Source organism: Oryx dammah, unplaced genomic scaffold, assembly GCF_014754425.2.
Source record: "Oryx dammah isolate SB20612 unplaced genomic scaffold, SCBI_Odam_1.1 HiC_scaffold_13, whole genome shotgun sequence".
Classification (NCBI taxonomy): Eukaryota; Metazoa; Chordata; class Mammalia; order Artiodactyla; family Bovidae; genus Oryx; species Oryx dammah.
In genome coordinates, this window is record NW_024070197.1 from 62302151 (window position 1) to 62328278 (window position 26128).

General features: G+C 46.0%; 1 protein-coding gene across 4 annotated transcripts in view; it reads left to right on the top strand.

Moving 5' to 3' along the window:
* The window catches only part of WDR59 (WD repeat domain 59), a 78741-nt gene that overhangs the window by 11290 nt on the left and 41323 nt on the right, over positions 1 to 26128 (top strand). For 3 of the 4 annotated variants that reach the window (XM_040253524.1, XM_040253525.1, XM_040253527.1), the window contains exons 2-9: positions 328 to 377; positions 6034 to 6169; positions 9278 to 9363; positions 10459 to 10539; positions 12759 to 12796; positions 17005 to 17093; positions 21790 to 21906; positions 25145 to 25222. In XM_040253524.1, coding sequence (XP_040109458.1) covers positions 328 to 377; positions 6034 to 6169; positions 9278 to 9363; positions 10459 to 10539; positions 12759 to 12796; positions 17005 to 17093; positions 21790 to 21906; positions 25145 to 25222 — 675 coding nt within the window. The remainder of the gene's footprint in view (positions 1 to 327; positions 378 to 6033; positions 6170 to 9277; positions 9364 to 10458; positions 10540 to 12758; positions 12797 to 17004; positions 17094 to 21789; positions 21907 to 25144; positions 25223 to 26128) is intronic. The other variant, XM_040253526.1, reaches the window with a different exon arrangement.

Sequence of the window (26128 nt, forward strand, 5' to 3'; positions counted from 1 at the left end):
CTTTGGAAAGGCATGGAGTGTGTGTGTGTGTGTGTGTGTGTGTGTGTTCGGAAGGAGCTCAGTTTGCTGTGAATTAGTTGGATTTTCCGACAATTCCAGGACTTGTTTCCTCAATTTAGACTCTGCCCGCTTGGTTGTGTGTACCCCTGGTGGAACAGATCGCAGCTGCCCTGTGGTGGAGGATGAACGTGAGATTCGGATGAGAACTAGAAGGGGGTTAAAGAGGCCACTGTAGGGAACTGCCTGGGCCATGGGAAGAGGAAGACCCGCAGGTGCCGACCTGGGCTGCTCTCGCTGGCAGGACTGAACGCCTCTTCTCTCTCCCAGGCGACCGCCATGTCCGTGGACTGCGTGGGGCAGCATGCAGTGCTTTCCGGGTAAGTGAGCTGGCGGAGTTCGTCTGCCGCGGTTTCCGGGAGTAAGTTGCAAATCCAGAGGCTTCTGGGAAATTGGAGAGCGCTTCTTTAATGTAAGGATTACAGTCCTTGGGTGTAGTTCCACTCTCCTAGTGACCTCAGCGGTCCTCACTGGGATTCTTTGCATCTTTGCCCTAACAGGTGAGCAATAAAATTGCTTTGAGATGTTAGTTTGTTACTGGCAGTGTGGTCTTGAAATCACCGTTTTCTGTTTAATGCGCGGACTCTTCGGAAGGATGCTGTCTGGTGCAATCTAACAAGTAGTTGGTTCCTAGGTTTGAGAGGATCTGGGTTCCATTGATTATGAGCCCCCCGATGTTTATTCAGTTGGCCTCCTTGGACTTCAGTTTGCTCATAAAGAAATTGGATTTCCTCATGAAGAAATTGAATTACATAATCTCTGTAGTGTCTTCTGGCTCAAAGTTAAGATTCTGGCCAATGAAGTCCATCCCTGCGTTTGCTAATCACCCTACCATTGTACCGGCATGATAGCATTTAATGGTCAGAGTCCCTCTTTCCCTTTCATGTTGCTCTAGATTGCTCCCTCTCAAATTCAGCTGTATTTTCATTAACTTTGTGGTTTGTGGACACATTTATAAAATGGAGTTGTTTTCTATTCATTAATTTTGAAGTCATGTTTTAATTTACTTTTAAATAAGACCATTGCAAACATTAAGTAACTCAAAAGGACGTATCATGGAAACTAAGTTTCCCTTTTCCCTCTGACCCCCTCTCTCCAGATACCACTTTCTTGTACCACACTGGATGCATAGATGAAGAAAATTTGCTATGTCTCCCCTCCCTCAATCACTTTAAAAAAAAAAAACTTTATTGAGCTATAATTCACATACCCATACAGTTCACCCATTTCAATGTACAATATAGTGGTTTTGGTGTATATTATTAATTTCTGAATCAGTTATTTAAAATTTTTAATTAAAATTTTATTTTTTATTTTTTGGCTGTGCCATGGAGCATGTGGGATCTTAGTTTCCTGACCAGGGATTGAACTTGCACTCCCAGCTTTGGAAGCACAGAGTCTTAACCACTGGACCATGAGAGAAGTTGCTCCTAATCAGTTTTTAAACCTCTTTTTTTTTTTTTTTTTATGAAGGAAATGCCTATACATGTTTAAAAGGTCAAGTAGCATTATAAAGCTTATATTGTCAGCAGAATTCCACCTCACCCTTTCCCCACCCTAATCTCTCTCCCCAGAGGCAACCACTTGAGACTTTTTTTTATTTGAAAAATAATTTATTTGACACTGCATTGATAATATATGAATGTCTGTTTCAACTAATTTTTAAAATAGCCAAGGATTCAAATTGACATTTCATGAAAGAAAAAGTATCAACGGCCAACATAAAAGATGATGAATATCTCTAGTCACTGGGAATAATGAGATACCACTATACATCCACTGGAATGTCTAAGATTTGAAAGTCTGAAAATGTTAAATGCTGGCAAGCCCATTGATGAAGGTGGAGTGTTAATGTCCCCTACTATTATTGCATTACTGTTTATCTCTCTTTATATGTCTGTTAATATTTCCTTTATGTATTTAGGCACTCCTGTATTCAGTGCATATATACTTAACAATTGTTACACCTTCTTGTTGGGTTGGTCCCTTTACCACTGTATAATGTCCTTCTCTGTCCACTTGAGACTCTTTTTAGCTATTGTTTTTTTTTGGATTGCCTCCAGTTTTCCAAGTGGTATACTACATATTGGAGAAGGAGATGGCAACCCACTCCAGTATTCTTGCCTGGAGAATTCCATGGACAGAGGAGCCTGGCAAGTTGCAGTCCATGGGATCTCAAAGAGTTGGACATAATTAAGTGACTAATACGCACATACTACATATAGTGCTGTATCTTGATTTATCTAGCCTAAATATTCAAATTGACTTCTTACAATAGAAGATGAGTATTGAGCATTTTTATTTGGTCTGTGAGTCCCTTATATAAACACCTGGCTTTCCCCTCCTGCCAATATAGTCATATAACCATTGTGTTGAATCATATTCGGGGTTCTTTTTCTCAGTGTTATTGGCAAGAGGTCCTATGTTATTTTGATTCTTGACTCTCTATGTGACCTATTTTTTATCTTTGGAGAAATCTTATCTTTATCCCTAACGTGAACCTTTACCTCTTATGTGTGTGAAATTTTCACCATGACTGATTTGGTATGTCTTTTTTCATTCATTTTGCTGGGCACTTAGAGGGACCCACCTCCCCTTTCTCACATTGCTGCTGCTGCTAAGTCACTTCAGTCGTGTCCGACTCTATCCGACCCCATAGACGGCAGCCCACCAGGCTCCCCCGTCCCTGGGATTCTCCAGGCAAGAGTACCAGAGTGGGTTGCCATTTCCTTCTCCAATGCACAAAAGTAAAAAGTCAAAGTGAAGTCGCTCAGTCGTGTCCAACCCTCAGCGACCCCATAGACTGCAGCCTACCAGGCTTCTCCATCCATGGGATTGTCCAGGCAAGAGTACTGGAGTGGGGGTGCCATTACCTTCTCCTTTCTGACATTATTACCTGCTTTATCTAAGCAAAATGAAAAATAACATATACTTGGCATTATGTAGCCATATTAACTGGAGAAGGAAATGGAAACCCACTCCAGTATTCTTACCTGGAAAACCCCATGGACAGAGGAGGCTTGTGGGTTATAGTTCAAAGGGTAGCAAGGAGTTGGACACGAGCACAGCACAGCAGCCATATTAACAGCCCATAAGATACTTTCGGGTGCCCTGGAATAACTGTATCTTAAACGTTAGACTTCTCAGTATTGACTGCTGTGGATAGTGGCCTTTGTAGCATTCTAGGAGAAAACGGGATTATGTGACGGGACATCACGCACGTGTTTCTGTTCTGGTGTGTTCTTAGACATGTATACGTCCATATTGTTTTTCAACGTGATCTTAAAGTTCACCATTTCATTTTCTTATATTGAGCTTTAAAATATGTGTAGTAAGGTATAGCCTTAAGTGTACAGCTCGAATAAATTTACAAATGTTTGCACTCATGTGATCACCAGAGTGAAATACAGAATAATTTTTAGTAACGTGGAAGGCCCTTTCAGTCTGGAAATCTGTGTCTTTTAGTTTGGAGAAAATGTCCTGCATTCTGTCTTTGATAATTGTCCCCATTCTTTCTGGAGCTCCTCTTAGGGCTTGTTGGATATCCTGTATGGATTCTCTTCTGATCTTTTGGTCTTTTTATTTTGCATTTTGAGAGTGTATTTGTTTATTTTTTTGGCCACCCCGTACAGCATGTGGGATCTTAGTTCCCCCTGTCCCTTGCGTGGGAAGTGCAGAGTCTTAACCACTGGACCACAAGTGAAGTCCCTCATTCTCGGAGTTTTCGTCAACTTTAACTTCCAACCCTTCTATCAGATTTAAAAATTTCAACAGTTGTTTTAATTTCTCAGAGCTCCTGTTCTCCGTTCTTTGCCTTGTCTTCTGTGTCTCTGAGGCTGATGAGTGTCGGCTTCCTCCTTTCCTCTGTGCTGCCCGCTTCCTTGCTTTACCCTTTTGGTTGTTTTGGTCTCTGTCTTTCCAGTTTCCTGCCGGGACTGACGCTCATGGGCTCTGTGTTAATATGAGAGAGTGAGTGCAGTCTCTGGTTGCGTGTGTGATGGTGGAGCTCACTGTGGGGAAAGCAGTTGGAAACCTAACTCTTTTGTTGGAGTGTTCCGAGGTGTCTGGAGGTTCTCGGGTCACATAGTGTTGAAGCCTAGCTTGAAGGGCTTTGAGCATTACCTTGCTAGCATGTGAGAAGAGCACAGCTGTGTGATAGTTTGAGCATTCTTTGGCATTGCCCTTCTTTGGGATTGGAATGAAAACTGACCTTTTCCAGTCCTGTGGCCACTGCTGAGTTTTCTAAATTTGCTGGCATATCGAGTGCAGCACTTTCACAGCATCATCTTTAAGGATTTTAAATAGCTCAGCTGGACATCATCTTCAGGGCTTTGGTTTTGTTTTTTGTTTGCTTGCCTTTGTTCCTTCTTGGGCTGGTCATTTCCCCCTGAGAAGAATCCTGCTGACACCATCACTGTCTGGAGACTGAAAGCCACACGTGGTGAGTGCTGCCCTGGGGAGGAGGCCGAGCGTCCCACCCCCCGCTCCCTGCCCTGTTCTGGGCGCAGCACCTCCCGCCCACCCCTCCTGCTCAGACCCGGCTCCTCTGAAGTAGTTTCGATCCCCCTCCAGCCCCTGCCAGCCTGGATTCCGCAGTGTGAATCACCTCGCTCTGCAGGCCCCTGGGTGCTGGCTGCCTTTCCTCTAGATCAGTTACCATTTTTCTGCCTGCTTTCCATCTTTTCCTCTCTCATTTTCTGTGTCTTTGTGGATTTCTCCCTTTTATATTCGCACCTTTATTCTAGTGGATCTTCAGTGGGGGAATGAAGGCAACCAGTGTGTTCAGTCGGGTATGTTTATCCGGAGGTACCCACCTTCTGCTAGTCTGCTTTTTCTCCGTGCTGTCTCTGGGTTCTCCTGTTGATACCCACGTCGTTTGTATAGTGTCGGGCCTTTGCCCTGTTTTCGTTCTAATGAGAAGATGCTGGCCTGCCTGCCGTACGATCAAGTGATTCCTTAGGAAGAGGTCAGAGGTTCTAGGCCTTTGTTCTGCACCAGCTTTCTCAGAAGCCCCACAGACTCTCTGAATTTGTGTCTTAACCTGTGCTTTCCTTCTCTCTTAACCTATCCCTCCTAGGGCTTCTGCTAGAGTTCGATCTGCCACTTTTGTTTTTCAATTCCTGTCTCTTCTGAGCAGGGACAATTCATCTTTGTCTTCGTTGTCTAGCTCACCTGTCGTCGCTGATACCCTGGGCACTCAGAGCACTCCCCAGCAAAGAGCTGCTGATGGCTGCTGAGAGGTTGATCCACCTACCAAGGATTTTTTTCCTTAGAAGAAAAATAGGTGAACAAAGGACCTCCCCATTTTCAGATCTTTCTTTTTGATTGGCACTGTGAACATTACTGGCACTTAATATGATTATTGTTTTCATCATTACTATGTTTTGGTTGGTCTTCCCCCTTCCGATAGTGTTAATTTGGTTCCTGTCACCAAGTCATCAACTTGCATGGGAATCTGAGGTTTTCTGCAGAATGTTTGGCTAAGTGATAAGTGATGTGTTTGGTTTTACCCACACTTACTGAATGCAAAGTACTGCCTACGGACGAGGGAATACAGAAACATTCAAGACGTGGTCCATACCCTGAAACGTTCGGCTGCTTTGGGACAGGAGCTTTCTTTATAAGAGCAGTTCTGCTATGGAGATAGGTGCTGTAGTCGAAATGCAGACTGTGTAGTGGGGGTCTTGTGGACTCAGCTATGATCCTAGCTGGGGGGAGAGGAAAGCCTGAGGAGCTGGATCTGGTGGAGGGGTCAGGATTGGGGGGGTCCAGGAGGCAGGGCCATCTCTCGAGGCAGACCTTGCAGGGGTCCAGCAGCCACGAGTTGCTCTGGTCACTTGTATGCCTTTCAGAGTCAATAAGCATCATGTGCTTCTGGGGATGTTTTTTTGGCGTACTGTATGTCATTCCAAATGTGCTTTTCTATCTTCATGCCAATGCTGTTCTGTTGTTAAAGTGTTGATGTTGTCTTCCTAGCCGCCGATTCCTATACATCGTCAGTCTAGACACCCCTTTTGAAGGTCACCGGAAGATCTCACGCCAGAGCAAGTGGGACATTGGAGCCGTGCAGTGGAATCCTCATGACAGCTTCGCACACTATTTTGCAGCCTCGGTGAGCTCATGTAACGAGTACTGGAAAAGTCTTTTAAATGTGAGATCTGGGCTGGTAGGGCTGTGTTCTGTATAGAGAAGAGAATGTAATACTCCTGTCTCAAATGGGAAAGAGGTGTGCATGCTTCTTAAAGGAAGATGGAAGCAAATTACAGACTTAAGTTATATATGAAAAGAATCCGGGGGCCCATCAGTATTTCTAAGGATTGAATCCAGATTTGCAAGGGGAAGCAGGTAGATACCTGCATGTCTGTTGATGATAGGACCCCGTTTTCATTTCAGGAGTATAACTAGCCAGGGACTCAGAAAGACCTTCTAAGGAGGGACCTGGTGAGCTGGTCTGGGGGGGGATTGTTGTTGCTTTCAGAGTGATCAGAGGATTCCAGGCACCTTTCCACTCAAAGGAAGGGATCCTTTTCTTGACTAGGATTCGTTAGATTTGTTGAACCCCCTGAAATTTTATGTACCTATTTATATATGAATTCTTCCAGGGAAAAGATGCATACAAATTATTAGATTTTCCAAGGGATTCCAGACTCAAAAAAGACCTGGGCTTAGATAATTTCTAGTATCCCTGGCCAGATTTTTTATCAGGATTTGTTCTCCTAGGACAATTAGAGATCTAAACCTCCGGCTCCTTTCGCACTGGGCAGGGAGGGCAGTGTTTGAAGGAGTCCTCATCCTCCAGGGAATGTGACCATTCGCTGTGCCGTCTGGGTCTGTTCTTATCAGGAATGACAGTCTGTGAGAGGAAAGCATCTTACAAAAGAAAGAAGAGCAGTGTTGTCAGCTTTAGAAGGAACAAAAAGCGGCTTTTCCTTGTTGCTTCTAAAATAGAATCTGACTGTCTGCCTTTAACAAGGGACGGCGACTAGATTGGCACTGGTTCCCAGGACTATTGAAGGGTCAGGCTGGATCATTCTTCGTGGCGGGGTCTGTCCTGGGCTTTGCAGGAAACCAGCAGCACCCCTGGCCCCCCTCCGACTAGATCTCAGTAGCCTCCCCCCACCCCCATCGCGACAACCACAAATGTCTCTGGAAATTGTCAGGTGTCCCCTGGGAAGCAGAATCTCTCCTAATTGGGAACCACAGGTTTAGGCTGAGCCCTTAGTGCTTGACCCAAGTGGGCTAACACTGCTTGTGTTTAGGAGGGGCAAGACAGAGCCTTGTTGATTTTTTTCAGTCATTTAAAGTGAACAGTTCAGTGTCCTTTACTACATTCACTGTGTTATGTAATCACCACCTCTATCTCATTCCCAAACATTTCCATTGCTCCACAGGAAACCCCACTACGATTAAGCAGTTATTCCTTCCACCCACAGCCCCTGGTGACCTCTCTGTGTTCTGTCTCTGGATTTAGCTCTTCTGGACATTTTATATAAATGCAGTCAAACGATCCATGACCTTATGTGTCTGGCTTCTTTGTCCATGTTGTAGCATGTATCAATACTTCTTTGCCTTTTTTATGGCTGAATAATATTCCTTGGTATGGATACATCTCGTGTCGTCTGTTCGTCCACCGGGGGACATTTGGTCTGGCTATCAGGAGGAGTGCTGATAAGCACATGTGTGTGCGTGTACTTTTTTGAGTGCCCATTTTCTCTTCTCTTGGGTATATTCCTAGGGGTGGTGGGAGGGCCACTTGGTAAGTCTGTGTTTACTTTTGGTGGAACCATCCATCTGTTACAATGGCTGGATCATTTTGCAGTCCCGTCAGCACTGCACAAAGATTCCAGTTTCTCCGGAGCCTCACCAAAATTTGTTATTTCCTGTTTTTGTTTTTGTAATTTAAAAATTCTAGTCCTCTTAGTAGGTGTCACACCAGTGGTACCTTCCCGTGATTTTAATTTGCGTTTCCCTCATGACTAATGACGTTGAACATGTTTTTTTTGTGTTGGTTGGCCATTTTCATATCATGTTTTGGAGATTTGTCTGTTCAGGTCCTTTGCCTGTTTTTGAATTGGGTTATTTGTCTTTCTTTGCTATTTAGTTGTAAGACTATAGACCTTTATCAGTGATCAGATCTGCAGGTATATTCTCCAGTTCTGTAGACTATCTTTTTAATTCCTTGATAATGTTGTTTGTGACATTTCATTTTGATGAAGTTCAGTTTCACTCTTTTTTTTTTTTTTCTTTCCTTCATTGGTCTTGGTTGGAAGGCAGTTACAGGAGAAAGCACTTTGGAGTTAGGAAATCTGAGGTCAGGTCCCAGTTTTAATGCTCACTGTTTTTTCTTGAGCACCCACCCAACTTTTGGAGTCTTAGTTGCCTCATCTATGATGTGGGTGATGACATCTAGTGTGCAGTGTGATAAGAAAAAGCAGAGGGTAGGTTTCTTAAAGTTCCTGTTCCATAAACTGGCCCTAGTAGACCCTGGAAATGTCAGGGAATGTTATTATAAGATCAGGAAGACCTTTCTTTTCACTCCTGTTCCTACTGGAAGCATTCTGAATTCTAACCTTTTGATAAGAACCTTACCTATTTAGAATTGGAAACTGGCATTTCTGGGTAAAAACCTCAGAGCTCTGTACAAGTGTCTCTGAGCTAAAATGAAAACCAGTCTTCAGAAATGATTAGATTACTAATAGTAGTTAGTGTATTAATCTTTATCCACTGTCAGTATGTTTCATGAACTCATGATATTTGGGGAGCATTTGCTGGCCTGTTGTTTTTTAAGTGAAATGTAGTTTGATGGGAGCTTTTTCTTTTCTTCCTTTCTCTTATTGTAGTTGCGGTTCCTTCTGGCCCATTTGCCCTGTGTCTTTCTGCTTAAAAAAGTTCACGTGTCAAGGAGTCTTGTATAGTTTTGCCTTCTGGGACACCCTTTTTGGTGGTGGTTCTGTTTTCTTTTTTATGCAGGCGTTTTTTCAGAGTGTGATAGGTGGCCTCCGGGCATTTGAAGGCGGGAAGGATGAGCTGAGAACCCGGAGTGTGACAGCGACTGGGGAGATGGGACTGGGGAGATGGACGTGTGACCTTCAGAGCAGGGGGTGGTTCCTCTGACAGTGGGGGAGGGCTCCATGACCCATTGCTCTCGTGCTCAGGAGCGTATCTGTAGCTTCAGTTCAGCAGTGACGTTTAAGATGGCGTTCCCCTTGTTTCTTTACAGAGCAACCAAAGGGTCGACCTTTATAAGTGGAAAGATGGCAGTGGGGAGGTTGGCACGACCTTACAAGGCCACACGCGTGTCATCAGGTAGGCACCGCCCTCTGCAGCTCCGGGCCTCTGTCGTTTGGTCCCATCTCGCGGGAAATGAAGCAAAGACACCATCCCCCTCCGGGCTTGACCCTCTGGGTTTGCATTGACCCTGAGTGTCTGCTGGGTCCTTAGCAGTCCTGAAGTGATGGCTTTCATGGCGAGGAACAGCTGGAATTTGGGAACCCGCATCCCTGTAGCTATTAACCCCGATCCCAGGAGATACCTGGATGGGTACAGCCCACTCCAGAGTGAGGGGTAGCGCTCCTTTGCTGCAGGAGGCGATGCAGCTACGCCTGAGGAACTCCCCGGGGCTCACGGTCAGCGGTGCCCAGGCGCACGAGACCTCGGGGCCCAGCTCTTAGCTCTGTGTCCAGCCGCCTGGGCACCTCGTGGGGCTCCTGCCTCACAGTCCATTACCCAGACGTGCGGTTTCTTCTCCCTGAGGGCCTTCCAGCTGGCTCCTGGGATGTTCCTTGGGTCAGTTTCTGGGTGGGGACATTTTGTTGTGGGAAGCAGCAGCAGGAAGCGGTGAAAGTGGCGAGGGAGGTGGTGGGGAAGGCCGGACCCCAGGCTGTTAACTCTGTGTGTATTAAGCGCCTTTTGAGGAGGGACGACGTTGGTAGGGAGCGCCAGAGGCTTCTTGCCCTCCTTGGAAGCTGCGTGGCAACATGGTACTTTGCCACTGCTTTGAAGGTGTGGGGCTTACTCAGGGTATCTGTGGTTAAGTCTGGCTTAAAAGTCAGAAATTCTGTGCTTTTCCCCCGCTTTGTTTTGTCTCACGGGCACACACGTGTGTCTGTGTGCATTTGTGTGTGTGCGTGTTTTAAGTTGAAGTGCTCCGTTTCTCTTGGGGGAGCAGGGCGGGAACCAGGGAAGGACCTGAACGTTCCCTTCAGAGCTCAGTTAAGTCTTCTTTCCCAAGGGACTTGGGAGATACCCAGCCTAAATACCCAGATACCCAGCCTAAACCATGTTCAGGGGCCCCTTCAGGGTGACTTTTCAAAGCCACCAGAAGTGAAATCTGGTCGTGCTCTGGAACGTCACTCAGTGCTTTCTCGTCATTGCTGTCTTCTTCCCTTCTTGTGTTTCCAGTGACTTGGACTGGGCGGTGTTTGAGCCTGATCTCCTGGTCACCAGCTCGGTGGACACCTACATCTACATTTGGGATATCAAGTAAGAACAGAGAAAGGGCGTAAGCGCTCAGCTGCTACGGGACCTTGGCCCCCTCACTGCAGACCCTGAGACAGGGAGACCCTGCAGGAGCCTTATTTAGGAGGGGACAGAACTGCTAGTGGGGGGCGGGGGGAGACCGGCTCAGGATGGTGAGCGAGAGGGCGCGTCGTCCTCCTGGGCACTGCAGTGAGCTGGTGGAGCCTCCAGGGCACACTGGGTTCCAGCGCCCCACTCTCTCCCTGGAGGTGACCCACCTGGGGCCGAGGAAGCGGGCTGCCGTCTGCTCTCGGTCCCTGGATGAAGGCTGTCCACAGGGGCCTGGTTCCCTGGCAGTTCAGGCCCATCACAGAGGTTTGCAAAACGGGCTCCAGCAGCCCGGGAAAGTCCAGTTGGCAAAGAAACCCAGGTTCGGCAACGGGAACGCAGGTGACGGTGGGGGCATTTCGCTGGGCACACACCTGGGTCTGCAGCGGGCAGTGCCCTCTGACAGCTGCTCAGCTCTTGGTGCCGCTCCACCGCCCCCGGAAAGGGGGCCGAGAGCCAGCATGTAGGCCAGCTCCCCATGAAGCTAAGCATGGAGGAGCGCCCAGTCTCGGAGTCTGCACATCCTGAGTTCTTAGTACACGGCTGTTCCCCTTTCTCTCTGCAGAGCAGGTTCCCTTCCCCCGTAACCCCTTGCTAGGGGTTGCCTGGCCTGGGGGGGTTCCCAGGACAGGACACCCCCTCCCCCACCACTGTCCCAAATGACAGTGATTTTGTGACACTTTACACTGAAAGGTGAACTGTGGGCAGAGGACAGGCCAGGTGTTGAGGTTTGCTGGAGCAGACAGGCAGCGGAAGGATTCTCAGGGAGTAAAGGTGCGCACAGGGGCCTTCACTAGTGTCCCGTGCAGGTGTGCACCTCCGAGGTGATGGGTCTGAAGGCAGCGCCAGAGGAGGGAGAAGGAGCAGAAAATCCAGGGGACGTGGGCCAAGAGGGCTTCTTAGCAAACAAGCAGTCCCCCGGGAGCTCTGGGGCAAGGATCCCTCGTTTCTATGAAACGGTCGTTTTCATAATTTAAAGATGGAAAGACACTGAACTGATTTGCCTTCTCAATAAGCCAGGGCTGCAGCTGTGCCTTGTCTGGTCCTCCCAGCCCTGCGTGGCTGCCCACTGACCATTTGCACTGAACCGTTGACCATCTGAGTCTCCCACTGTATCCAGGAATAGTTGTGTTTTTTTTTTTTAACTGTAGTAAAAAACCACAAAATGAAATTTACTATCTGAATCATTTTTAACTCTGCAGATTGGTTGTGTCAAGTATATTCACATTGTTGTGCAATGAAGCTCCAGAAGTTTTTCATCCTGCAAAACTGAAACTCTGTACCCATTAAACACGCACACCCGCCCCCCCCCCGCCCCGACCCAGTTCCTACTCCTTTCAGCCCCTGGCAGCTCTACTTGCTGGGAATTTGACTATTCCAGGTACCATGTGTAAGTGGAATCGTACAGTGTCCATCCTTTTGTGACTGACTTATTTCACTTAATATCATGTTCTCAAGGTGCAGCCGTGTGGTAGCATGTGACAGGATTTTCTTCCTTGTTTTTTTTCTTCATCCTTTTGGTGTAGCATGTGGGATCTTAGTTCCCTGACCAGGGATCAAACCCACGCCCCCTGCACTGGAAGGCAGAGTGTCAACCACCGGACCGTTGGAGAAGCCCCCCTTTGCTCCCTTTTTCAGGCCTGGTGACAACCCATTGTCTGCATAGACCGTAGTTGGCTTATGTGTTCAGCAGTGGACACTTGGGTGGCTTCCACCTGTGGGCTGTTGGGAACGTCCAGAGTAGTTTTTCACACCATCCTGGCTGTGCTGCTGGAAGGTTCTTGCACAGTTGCGTCTCTACAACTGTCCCCTTGTTCCTTAGGAGAAATGACCCAGGAAGGGGCCTTTTGGCTCCCTGCCTGTTCACTTCAGTCACTTAGGTCGCGCTATTGAATATGATAATTTGTTCTCTGGGGAGACAGCTATATGATTTGAAGTTCAGATTCTGCCTCAGTTGAAGAGGTTGAGAAGGGAGACAGGATTTTCTTTACACCACTTATTAAGGTTCTCACATTCCCGGTGAAGCCCCAGCACCCCCTGAAAGGAAACTGAAGAAACGCTAGCAGAGGGAGAGAGGCCCCAGGTGGGTGGTGGCGGGGTGGACGGGCGTTTGACTTCTGACTCTCGCGTTTCAGAGACACACGGAAGCCCACTGTCGCGCTGTCTGCTGTAGGTGAGTGACTGCCCACCTCCCTCCCCGGCAGCCTTCATTCCCCTCCTCCCACCGCCCCGCTTGCACCGACCCGTCTCCCTCCTTCCCGTGCTCTGTGTCCCATGCTCTGTCCAAGCTGCGTGGACCTTGACTCTGCTGCTCTTGGAAGCTAGAGTCGGGACTGTAGAATGTGGCCAGGAACTTATGTCAGAGTTCAAGGACAGGCGCCACATTGCTTTTCAAACTTTATATTGTGGAAACTTTCAAAACTGTGTGAAACAAGAAGAGAATGAATTGCCTGTGTTTGTCATCCAGCTGGAACAACTGTCAATGTACAGACAGTCTTCTGTCGTCTTTCACCTCCACCCCCTCCCCTTTGGGATTATTTTTGAAGCAAATCCCAGATGTCATATCATTTCATCAACAAATATTTCAGTAAGTGTTTTTTTACAAGAAGGGACCCCTTTAAAAAAACACATAACCACAATACCATTAGCATACCTAAAAATATTAACAGTAGTTTTTTAATCTCCTCAAATATTTAAGCATATGCAAATTTTCTCAGTAGTTTCAGTAGATGTTGTTTGGTTTTTTTGTTCTCCTTTTACAAAATTTTTGAATCAGAATCCAAATAAAGCTGGTGTTGGTAAAGTGGTTGATATATTTCTCATCTCTTTCAGTTGGTAGGTTTCTTCTCCCTTCCCCTTGTTTGGTTGTTTTTCCTTTCCTGTAGTTTCTTTATTGAGGAAAATAGGTAGTTTGTCCTGTGGTTTCCATGCAGTGCTGATTGTGTCCTGACAGGATCATTTAATATGGACACACTGAAACTCTGAAGTTGCCTTCTCATCTGCCTGTTTCCATCACCCTTTTGGAGCTGACTGCTCTTGCGTTTCTGCACTGGGCTTGTTACAGAAGATTCCCACCACTTCCTGAGGGTTGAACTTGGGCATAGACATGTTTTACCTTCCCCCCTATGATGAAGCCCAGTTATCAGGATTCTAATTTGATGTCCTTGATCAAAACAGATCATATTATCTGTCTCTTAAATCCTCCTTATTTTGAATCTTCTTGGGTCATTTCAGTTTACATTTGATGTTTGCTCCAAAATGATTGCATGATTCTTTTTTTCCCCTTCATCCCCTCTCCTCATCATTTGAAGGCATTTAACATCACAAATGGATTAAGCAGTTGGTTTGTTTGCTCTGTGAGGTTAGGGACCACGTTGTTCAGGGCTGCAGACCAGGGTCAACCTAAGTGCCTGCTCCGAGGAGATGCTCTGTGAGGGTTTGTTCCATAGATGTAGGACTCAAGCGCCTGTGCCTCTGTGCTTAACAGTTTAATTATCTGGCCCCTGCCCCCATGCATATACTTCTGATCTGAGGCATATAATGACCCACAGATGTGATCGCAGAGGACATCCAGCTGAGAGAGTACCAGGGGTCTGTGAATGTTCAGTCACTCATCCCTGAATTCTCTAGTTTTCCTGATGGGTTTCTAACTTAATTGGATTGTAGAGGATCTCTAAAAAGGAAGGTTATTCCAATTGCTTTCTTTGCTAAGTGCTTCTTAAGAAGCATAGGTAGGAGATGTCTTTCCTTTTCGTACCTCAGTGAGGCTTCTCAGTGGTGGCAGAGCTGCCCTGGGGGGAAAGAAGTGAAAGAAGCTTGTGGACCTTTGCATAAAGGCGCTCTGGCTAACATTCCCTGAGAGGTGGAGCTGGAGGCTGCTGTTCCCGAGTCTGTGGTCCTGATCTGTCTGTGAGTGAACTGTTTCTACCATGGGGCAGGAAGTCAGTAAGAGCACGTCTGTGTGTCCTTCGGAGCCGTCTCTGATTCTGAGAACTCTGGGGCTTTCATTCGATCTTGATGTCATGATCCTACAGGTTGAATTAGGGAGAATCCTTTGGGAGGATCCCTAATCCTTTGGGAGGCGTCATGTTCTGATAGACCACCTATGGGAAAGGTATATTTTTTTGAAACTTGTTTTTATTTTTTTTTCTTCTTTTTAAAAATTTTTCTTACTTCCAATTTTATTGAGATATAGTTGACACACAGAAGTGTATAAATTAAAGGTGTCCAGCATAATGATTTGACTTATCAAATAATGATCACAATAAATTTAATGAACATTCATTGTCTCATATAGGCACAACATTAAAAGAATAGAAAAAATTTTTTTTCCTTGTGTCTTCAAACTCTTCGGTAACTCTGTCACACAGAAATGGAGCAGTCTTTTCTTATACTTCCTCCTCTAGCTTTCTTGCAAAGAAACTGGGTCTCCTGAGTAAAATACCACCTTCCTCCAACTTCAGGGGTGTCCACGATTCGTTCTTAGGTGACTTAAGGTGCCCTGTGTCTCAGGGAAAAAAACAACAAACAGGTAAGCAAACCAACAAATACTGTCACCAAAGCCAAGCAAGGCTAAAGGCTGGGCCTTACTCTGTTTCCTGTTGGGTACCAAGCCCTTGCTTTCTCCCTCATCCTTTCCAGATTCTTGGGTCAGGTTGCCCTCTAAAGCCCTGGATCCACTGTAATAAACACCCACCCGAGGAGAGAGGGTGTCAAGGCAGAAATGTCATGTGTTGCCTAAGCAACAGCAAGAAGAGGTGGAGAGCCATCATGTTCTGGTCTAGCGTAATTACCGTGACTCTTGAAGAGCCAGCCAGCAGTGCTGCCGTGCCCCAGTTTTCCACCTGTCTCAGCCCCTTCTGGCATCTTCCAGCACCAGCCCCTCACTTAAGGAGCTCTTTTGCCGTTATTGCTCCCTGCGTGTATTGGCAGAGGACTGAGTTCCTGTCCCCACGCAGGGCCGTGCGTAATTGCTGACGGGGAGACAGGAGAACTGGTGGGGAGCACGTAACTTTCCTGAGGGCACAGTTGGGTAACACTGGGGCTCATGCTTCAGCTGAGCTTCAGCTGGAGGCTGTGTTTTTCCAAGACTGCCCCTCCTCCCCAAACAGAAACAGAGTGGGAAGGTGCAGGCTTTGATCTGAGGCTCCTGTGAGCGCAAGCTTGGCGTTGGAGAGGACGAAGGGTGGGTTGTATGATGAGTCAGTTACCATCCAGCAGAGCTGGGCTGAACTGCTTAAGCAGCTACATTTCCTGGGCTTCCCTGGTGGCTCAGTGGTAAGGAATCTGCCTGCCAACCCAGGAGACACAGCTTTGATCCCTGGTCTGAGAAGATCCTGTATGTCATGGAGCAGCTAAGCCTTTGCACTGCAACTATTGAGCCTGTGCGCTCAGGAGCCACAACTTCTGGGCCCCTGTAGCCCCTGTACCACAACTCCTGGAGCCTGGGCGTCCTAGCGCCTGTGCTCTGCAGTAAGGGAAGCCACTGCCTTGAGACGCCCACGCAGCAACGGAGACCCGAGCTTGTGCTGCTGCTGCTGCTGCTGAGTCGCTTCAGTTGTGTCCAACTCTGCGTGACCCCATAGACGGCAGCCCACCAGGCTCCCCCGTCCCTGGGATTCTCCAGGCAAGAACACTGGAGTGGGTTGCCATTTCCTTTTCCAGTGCATGAAAGTGAAAAGTGAAAGTGAAGTCGCTCAGTCGTGTCCGACTCAGCCACCCCATGGACTGCAGCCTACCAGGCTCCTCCGTCCATGGGATTTTCCAGGCAAGAGTACTGGAGTGGGTCACTATTGCCTTGTCCGAAGCTTGTGCTAAGTCGCTTCAATTGTGTCTGACTCTCTTCGACCCTATGGACCATAACCCTCCAGGCTCTTCTGTCCATGGGATTCTCCAGGCAAGAAAATTGGAATGGCTTGCCATTTCCTCCTCCGGGGGATCTTGCTGACCCAGGGATTGAATCCACATCTCTTAGGTCTCCTGCATTGGGAGGTGGGTTCTTTACCACTAGCGACACCTGGAAAGCCCCCAGCATAGCCAAAAAAATAAAAATAAAAATTTAAAATGAATATATAAAAGTAAGTGGGAAAAAAGGAACTACATTTCCCTATTGATTCTACTCAGAGGTAGCCTGAAGTTTTTTTTTTCCCCTCATGAGATTATTTCCTCAATTAGGTGACTCTGATCCTATTCCCATGTGTCAATTCATTTATTTTTTTGGCTTCATTTTCTCTCTCACTGTGGAGCTGGTGCAGTCATAGAAGCTTGAAGAGTTCTGTTCTTATTCATCCGGAACTCATTATCCAGCTCCCCTGGATAAGCTCCACTCTGTTCCGAAGGCGTTGAGGGCAGCAGCTTTCTTCCCCCGATTTTGCTTTGCAGCGGGTGCCTCACAGGTCAAATGGAATAAGAAAAACGCTAATTGCCTTGCCACCAGTCATGACGGGGATGTACGGATATGGGATAAGCGGGTAAGTGATCTCTTTTTCCCCCAGGAGGGTATCAAGAGGATGTGAGCAGCAGGACTTGTCCAGGGTACCTTGGGCAGCATAGTTAATTGCCATGTTAAGAACCTAGTACCAAATGACATTTGCTTCCCGACCAAATTGGTGTTGAGGAACATAGGGGAGTGAGGCATTATGATCACAGGTTAAGAAAATGAACTTGGCCTGACCTAAGCGACAGTCCCATTTTGCTACTTCCTGATTATATCAGGTGAACCACAAACTTTTCCAAGCCTCAGTTTCCTTGTCTTTGGAATAAAGGTGGTAGTAGTGGTTGTATCACTGAGGAGGTCAAGCCTGGGGAACAAGACACCATTCTAGAATGGTCATCGGGCTTCTTATCCCTGCCCCAGATTGCAGAGGGAAAATCCAGTGTTTTAGAACATACACCATCCAGAATCTGAATCACTGCGCCGGGTACTCAGTATGCCCAAATATTCCCAAAGTAATATTTGAATATAAAAAATGGTTTAAATAGAATTTTTGAATAATTTGTAGTACATGCATATTTATTTGCCTTAGACTGTTTTCAGAACCATAGGCAAAATAAACAATGTGGTATTTAGCCATGAATTCCAAAACAGTGGCTATGTTCCTTATCTCGTAACGTGCACTGCTGAGCTGTTCCTTTATAGGCTTCTCTATGGTCCACTCATAACCCTGACTTCCCTTGTTATCTATTTTGTTTTAAGAGATTTAGCATTTTTTTTTTTAGCTGTTGGGACCTCCCTGGCAGTCCAGTGGTTAAGACTCTGTGCTTCCACTGCAGGGGACACAGGTTTAGTCCCTGGTCAGGGAACTAAGATCCCACAGGCTACAGTGGTGTGGCCAAAAATTAAAAAAGAAGTCCTGTCAGTCTCAAAAGAGGACCTGCAGGTCGTGTAATCTCCCTGCAGCAGCCCACAGCCCTGAGAGGCAGGAAAGGGCTGAAGGGCCCCGGACATCTGCTGTTGTGGCAAGCCGGCCACGCTGGTGTCAGGGAGAGGGCCTCTTGCCTGTGTGACTCCAGGAGGGCGGGGTAAGGATGCAGAAGGCAGTCGACTTGACTTGCACACGATTGGGGATGTAGGTTCAGCTTCCTGCTCTATGGAACAGGAGGCTAGAGCTCCTGCCTTCGTGGGGAGGCTCGACTGTCAGTTTTCCCGAAACTTGTTCTGCGGCTGTCCCAGCTGGGATGCTGAACGTCCTGTCTCAGCGTTGCGTTTTGCTGCCCTGCTCCCTTCCCCTGCCAGCAGGGAATAAAGTCAGATCACGGGAGAGGAGAGGGGAGTGAAGCAGAGACGGGGAGGCTGCGGGGTTGGGTGCTAGGGCTCGCTGGGGAGGTGGTGTGCTAGTCAAAGCCCTCGCCTTGGGGGGCTCCTCAGTGACAAGGTGATTCTAGAAGGAGAAGGATGCTGCACCTTCTTTACGTCACTTTTATGTCTGTCTCTCTACTTCAGGCTGGTAACAGCCATGCTTCATCCCTCTTCATTTCTTCAGTTGGCAATTAGCTTTTTTCATGTTTGTTGCTGGTATAGCATTTAAGGGCTTCCCCGGTGGCTCGGCGGTAAAGAATCTGCCTGTAATGCTGGAGATGCTGGTTCGATCCCTGGGTCAGGAAGATCCCCTGGAGGAGGAAATGGCAACCCACTCCAGGATTTTTGCCTGGGAAATCCCCTGGACAGAGGAGCCTGGCTACAGTCCATGGAGTCGCAAAGAGTCAGATACGACTTAGCGACTGAACAACAACAAAACTAATATTTGAATATAAAAAATAGTTTAAATAAAATGTTTGATTAATTTGTAGTACCTGCATGTTTATTTGCCTTACACTGTTTTCAGAACCATAGGCAAAATAAACAATGTGGTATTTAGCCATGAATCCAGGACCGGTTTTCCAAAACAGTGGCTATGTTCCTTATCTCGTAAACGTGCACTGCTGAGCTGTTCCTTTATAGGCTTCTCTCTGGTCCACTCATAACCCTGACTTCCCTCAGCGAGTCTGTTACCTATTTTGTTTTAAGAGATTTAGCTTTTTTTTTTTTTTTGGTCTATTAATACCAAGGATTTCTGTTCATATGGATTGTAAAACTTGTTCGTTGTAATTTCACTTCTCTGGCACTTTTCTAGTATCAAAGCAGGACTGTTGGCAGCAAGCATCACAGGACTATGGACTATATTCTTTAAAAAGTGCAGTATCAGTGGTGATGTTGGATTTTCACTCAGACTCATGAATGCTTAGTAACACTGCTATTTCTTAGTGTTTCTTATGCACAGGCATTGTTCTAAGAACTTTACGTGTATTGATTCATTTTTGTTTATAAATAGCCTTTAAAATGGTTACAATTATTACCCCCATTCTGCAGCTGAGTAAATTAAGGCACAGTTTGTTGCCAGGATTTAAACTCAGGGAGGCTGGTTCTGGAGATTGTACTCTTAACCTTATAGACTATTGCTGATGACAGGAAGTAATACAAAAGAGCACATAAAAATCATCTGTGGTCCTATTGCCTAGAGTCACATGCTAACGTTTTGGTATTTTCTTTTCTTGTGCTCTTTTAAAAACATGGTTTATCATATCTTACACATAGTTATGCATACTTTTTTCATTTAACATTAAAATAAATTCATTTTCTCTGTTATGATAAGCTTTTTCTAAGTATAACTTTAGTGGCTGCATGATATTGTATCAGATAGCTGTACAGTAATTGATTCTAACATTTAATTAATTCCCCCCTTATCATTCATTATGTTCCTGGTTTCCTAGGTGTTCCACATAGCACAAGATGAACATCTTCTGTACCTAAAACTTTTTGTGAATTTAGAATAGTCCCTTAAGAAAGGAAAAATTTTAAGCATCTTGATGAAAATTGTCAAACTTTTTTTCCCTAGAAAAGATTGTACTATTTCATATGTATACCAGCAGTGACAAATGCTGCCTCACTATGTTGAATATTATTTCCAAGTATCTCCTAATTTGATTGCTTAAAAAAAATTTTAATGTTTTAATGTATATTTCTGAAGTTTCCTTCTGAATTTGTTTTATATATACTTGGTAATCATGTATTGTTTTCTTTTGTGATGTGTACTCATTCTCTTTGGGAGTCTTAGGACTTGATTACTTTAAGCTTGGTGGTTTTCAGATAGAGTTTATTGTCTATGACAAGCTAGTGGTTACCACTGGGAGAGGGAAGGGGGGAGGGGCAATTTAGGGGCAGGAATTAGGAGATGCAAACTGTTATGTATAAAATAAGCTATAATACTGTGTTATTACAATATCTTATAACAGCTGAAAATGGACTATATTCTTTAAAAATTTTGCATCACTGTATTGTATACCTGTAACTTGTATAAGTCAGTCAGTTCAGTTGCTCAGTCGTGTCCGACTCTTTGCGACCCCATGAATCGCAGCACGCTAGGCCTCCCTGTCCATCACCAACTCCCAGAGTTCACTCAGACTCACGTCCATCGAGTCAGTGATGCCATCCAGCCATCTCATCCTCTGTCGTCCCCTTCTCCTCCTGCCCCCAATCCCTCCCAGCATCAGAGTCTTTTCCAATGAGTCAACTCTTGGCATGAGGTGGCCAAAGTACTGGAGCTTCAGCTTTAGCATCATTCCTTCCAAAGAACACCCAAGGCTGATCTGCTTCAGAATGGACTGGTTAGATCTCCTTGCAGTCCAAGGGACTCGCAGGAGTCTCCCCAACACCGCAGTTCAAAAGCATCAATTCTTTGGCCCTCAGCCTTGTTCACAGTCCAACTCTCACATCTATACATGACCACTGGAAAAACCATAGCCTTGACTAGACGGACTGTTGTTGGCAAAGTAATGTCTCTGCTTTTCAATATGCTATCTAGGTTGGTCATAACTTTTCTACCAAGGGGTAAGCGTCTTTTAATTTCATGGCTGCAGTCACCATCTGCAGTGATTTGGAGCCCCCCAAAATAAAGTCTGACACTGTTTCCACTGTTTCCCCATCTATTTCCCATGAAGTGATGGGACCAGATGCCATGATCTTCATTTTCTGAATGTTGAGCTTTAAGCCAACTTTTTCATTCTCCTCTTTCACTTTCATCAAGAGGCTTTTTAGTTCCTCTTCACTTTCTGCCATAAGGGTGGTGTCATCTGCATATCTGAGGTGATTGTATGATATTGTACATCAACTGTACTTCAATTAAACGATAAAAGGTTGATGGTTTTACCCCAGAAATGGGGTGGATTTGTTTGGATGTCACAGTCCCACTCTGTGGGTGATTGTGAGAAGGGGAGCTGGAATTGCAGACCGTGGTCCCAAAAGGGAGACGCACCCACTGCCTTCTTTAAGGCTGTGCCTGGGCTGGGAGCAGAAGATTAGACTCACAGGCTGGTGTTCTGATCATGTGTGAGGGAGAGCTGGCGAAGTCTTGTGTTTGTTTTAGACAAAGCAAAATGGAGTTTCTTAAGAACAGAGACGTTTCTTTTGGCTGTGCTGCGCTGCAGGTGGGATCTTAGTTCCCTGACCCGGGTTTGAACCCCTCCTCCCTGCCGTGGAGGTGTGGAGCCCTAACCCCTGGACCAGCAGGGAGTTCCTCGGGGGGTATATTTGTATCCCCACTCAGCAGACTGGGATAGGCTGTGACCAGCTCAGGTGGACGTGCTGAGCTCTTTGTAAAGTGCCACCTCTGACTGATGGTCCTGTTGCAGAAACCCAGCACAGCAGTGGAGTATCTCGCGGCGCACCTCTCTAAGATCCACGGCCTGGACTGGCACCCGGATAGCGAGCACATCCTTGCTACCTCCAGTCAAGACAACTCCGTCAAGGTGAGCGGCGCCCCTGGGGCAGGGTGGGGAGCGGCGCCCCTGGGGCAGGGTGGGGAGCGGCGCCCCTGGGGCAGGGTGGGGAGCGTGTCTGGGGGCATCAGGGGACCTCGAGGATTTCCTTCAGAAGGAAAGCTGCCGCTGGTTAGCCTGGCGTGTGTTTCAAGGGCACGTGTGCTTCCTGGGGAGCCGGGCAGGTCCACTGGTGATGTGGACCAGGGGAGTGATGAAGTAGCACATGTCTGACTTGGTGCCTGTGTTTGTTTGGTGGATCTTCTTTCTGTTTGTGAAAGGAAGTCAGAGACAAAAACATTTAGAAAGGACTAGAAGTTTACTCTGCAAGATGCGGCCAGGAAGTCCCATTTCTGAAGGACTGGCTCATCAAAATAACACAACAGATAGCCAAGTAAAGGAGAAAAAGCCACACAGTCATTAAAGTTACCAAGTTGACCATTAGTCTGGGTGGGAAAACAGCAGTTTTCACACATGATTATCATGTCTGCAAAAGTTAGGATGTTTTTGGTCATCCGCATTGCACAAGTCTGGGATGGAGTTATTTTATTAGAGATTCTCTAACTCAGGGGTCCCCAGCCTCTGGGATCTAATGCCTGATGGTCTGAGGTGGAGCCAATGTAATAATACAGTGCACAAGAAATGTAATGCACTTGAAGCATTCCAAAACCACCACCCCCAGGTCCATGGAAAAGTTGTCTTCTCCGAAACTAGTCCTTGTTGCCAAAAAGGTTGGGGACTGCTCCTCTAACTTGCAGGAAGTGCTCAAGGATTTACATATGTCAATAAGCCTGTTATTCTCCGTTTCTCTCAGAGTGCAGTGTTTCTTTTCTCTGGCTTTGGAATGTGATCTGCACCCTTGTTCAAAAGGATGCAGGGCGCGGAGTTTCTCCTTGTGGTCAGGTCTCTGCCTGGAAGGACAAAGATTTGACCGCAGATGTTTGCTTAGCAATTTTGTGATTCGCTTCACCAATGTAATTCTTCACTTTATTTACACAGGCATATACAGCTTTTTGGTATGGTTAGCAAAGCTAGAATCATACACTCAGCCTTAAAAGTTAACTTCCGTTTGGAGGTTTGTAAATCCCCTGGACTTGTAATTTACATTTATGTGCCCAGAGTAGTTTTTCTCTTTGTTTGTTTTGGGCTTCAGTTTTTGTCCCCATAACCTGATCGGCTTGTTTCCCAAGTTCAGGAACCAGAAACCATCCAATTCAACTCCCCTCTTTCTTTGAGGTCTCCAAATTTGTCAGTATTCACTGACAGCTTTATTGCCCTTGAGGCTGGGATGCCATGGGTATAAAGCAGATAACAGGCCACTTTCCACATGTGAAACACAGTCCTTGTTCCTTACTAGTGGGCTTTTTGTTCAGTCACTCAGTTGTGTCCGACTGACTCTTTGCGACCCTTGGACTACAGCACGCCAGGCTTCCCTGTCCTTCACTATCTCCTGGAGTTTGCTCAAACTCATGTCCATTGAGTCAGTGATGGTATCCAACCATCTCATCCTCTGTCACCCCCTTCTCCTCCTGCCCTCAATCTCATCCCAGCATCAGGGTCTTTACCAATGAGTCGGCTCTTTGCATCAGATGGCCAAAGTATTGGAGCTTCAGCTTCAGCATCAGTCCTTCCAGTGAATATTCAGAAGGGTTGATTTCCTTTGGGATGGACTGGTTGGATCTCCTTGCAGTCCAAGGGACTCTCAAGAGTCTTCTCCAACACCACAGTTCGAAAGCATCAATTCTTGGTGCTCAGCTTTCTTTATAGTCCAACTCTCACATCAACACATAACTACTGGAAAAACCATAGCTTTGATTATAGAGACTTTTGTGATGTTTCTGCTTTTTAATACACTGTCTAGGTTTGTCATAGCTTTTCTTCCAAGGAGCAAGCGTCTTTTATTTTCATGACTGCAGTCACTGTCCACAGTGATTTTGGAGCTCAGGGAAATAATCTGTCACTGTTTCAAAGTTTCCCCCTTCTATTTGCCTTTAGCTTATGAATTAAATGAGATTTTTGGCATAGTTATTTGATTTTTTCCATATATCCTGGTAGAAAGAGTTTTTACTGAATGTATATAAATAACATAATTATAAAAAAGTGAAGCAATTTAGAAGTGCTTGTAATAATCAATCACTGTTTTTAGTATTTTGTTGTTAAGGCTGAATGCCTGCCATTTTTTCCCTACATAATCATTTACTTAGTTTACCTGACAGTTTATTAGTTTCTAATTTATATGAATTTTTAATTCTATTATTTTTGTTGTGCATTCTAAGGAGTCTACTGGAACAAGATACCATTGAATGAGTGTCACTTCACTTTGTAGATTGTAAACAGTAAAACTGTTGAGTTGAGGGTTAGAGCTAGGCCAAAAAGGCAAAAAGGGGGTTGGAGAGGATGGGATTAGAACGGGATGGTAGGAGGTAATTCTTGTTTTTCTTCTGACAACCCTTTTTGCCAAAATTAAGTCCCATATTCAAAATAATATTGTTCAGATGTCATTCTCACATGGCCGCGAGGGAGCTCTTCTTGCTCCCTCAACTTACAAGCAGTCAGTGGCCACTACATTTCAGCTCCTGTTAGTGTAGGGCTAGTCACTCAGTCGTGTCCACCTCTTTGCGACCCCGTAGACTGCAGCCCGCCAGGCTCCTCTGTCCATGGGATTCTCCAGGCAAGGAGACTGCAGTGGGTTGCCTTTCCCTTCTCCAGGGGATCTTCCCAACCCCGGGATTGAATCTGGCTCTCCTGCATTGCAGGCAGAATCTTTACCATCTGAGCCACCAGGGAAGCCCATTAGTACTGGGTCGGCCTAAAACTTTGTTCAGGTTTTTCCATAAGATGTCATAGAAAAACTTGAATAAACCTTTTTTTTTTTTGCCAACCCAATAGTTAAATTCCTCTAAGTGGTATGTGATGCAGGATGAAAAAGTTGTCGCTTTTACCTTTCACCTGGGAAGGGGGTTTAATAGGCAGACGGGCAGACTGGCTCCAGGACTGATCCTCGTGAAGCCTGTGTTCCACCTGTAATGCTTCCAAGTGGGAAAGGGGCGTTTTCTTTGCATCTCTGTCACAGGAGCATGGCCCTGGGGGCTGACTCAGATGCACTGCTGAATCTGTCTAAGAGGACAGAAAGCAAGGAGTTCAAAGGCTATGCTTCTTCAATAGTTGAGGTTTGTTTTTGTTTTTTAATGGCTTTTATTTCACAAGTTATCCTGCTGCTTTCTTCCAGTTCTGGGATTACCGCCAGCCTCGGAAATACCTCAACATTCTTCCTTGCCAGGTGCCTGTCTGGAAGGCCAGATACACCGTGAGTGAGCTGCCCTTCCTCTCGCTTGGAAATATTGTCTCGGTGTTCTGCACGTGAGGGGCCAGCCGCATTTTCTCTTATTTTCTTTGTGAGGTGGTTTTCTCCTTCTGACTTGGTTTAGGGGTGGGACAAAGATGGTAATGACGGCATAAAAGCTGTTATCTGTTTAAAACTTTGCCTTGGAACGTTGGGTGAGACTCTGTACTAGCGGCGATAGACTAGCTGGGCTGGGTGCTGGGCAGAGTAAAGGTGGTCAGTAAGGGCGAAGAGGAGGGTGAGCTGGAGGGCTGAGAGGCTGGAGGTCAGTGAATTGTCCTGGAAGGAACGCTGGCTTTAGATCCAGAAGATCTGGGTTTAGGGCCCAGCAATCCCATTTAATTTTTTTCCAGCTTTATTGAGATATAATTGACATATCACATGATATAAGTTCAAGTTATGCAACATGTTGACATGTTACATTTGTGTATTGCCAGACAGTTATCACTATAATGCCGCTATAATATACTGCAATATAGCATTTATACTCCTATACATGCTGTACCATTATAGCATTTATTAACACTTCCATCACTTAACATAATTACCCTTTCTTTTCTGTGGCAAGAACATTTAAGGTCATATTCTCTTGCACCTCTCAAGTATACCATGTGGTGTTACTGACCATAATCATCACGCTGTACATTAGATCCCCAGAGCTCATTCATCTTACAACCAGAAGTCTGTACCTTTTGACCAGCATCTCCCCGTTTCTTCCACTTCCCAGCCCCTGGTAACCACCATTCTACTCTCCGTCTCTCTGAGTTCTGCTTTTTAGATTCTGCCCATAAATAATACCATGTAGTATCTGTCCTTCTCTCTCTGACTCACTTACCTTAGCATAATGCCCTCAAGGTCTACCCGTGCTGT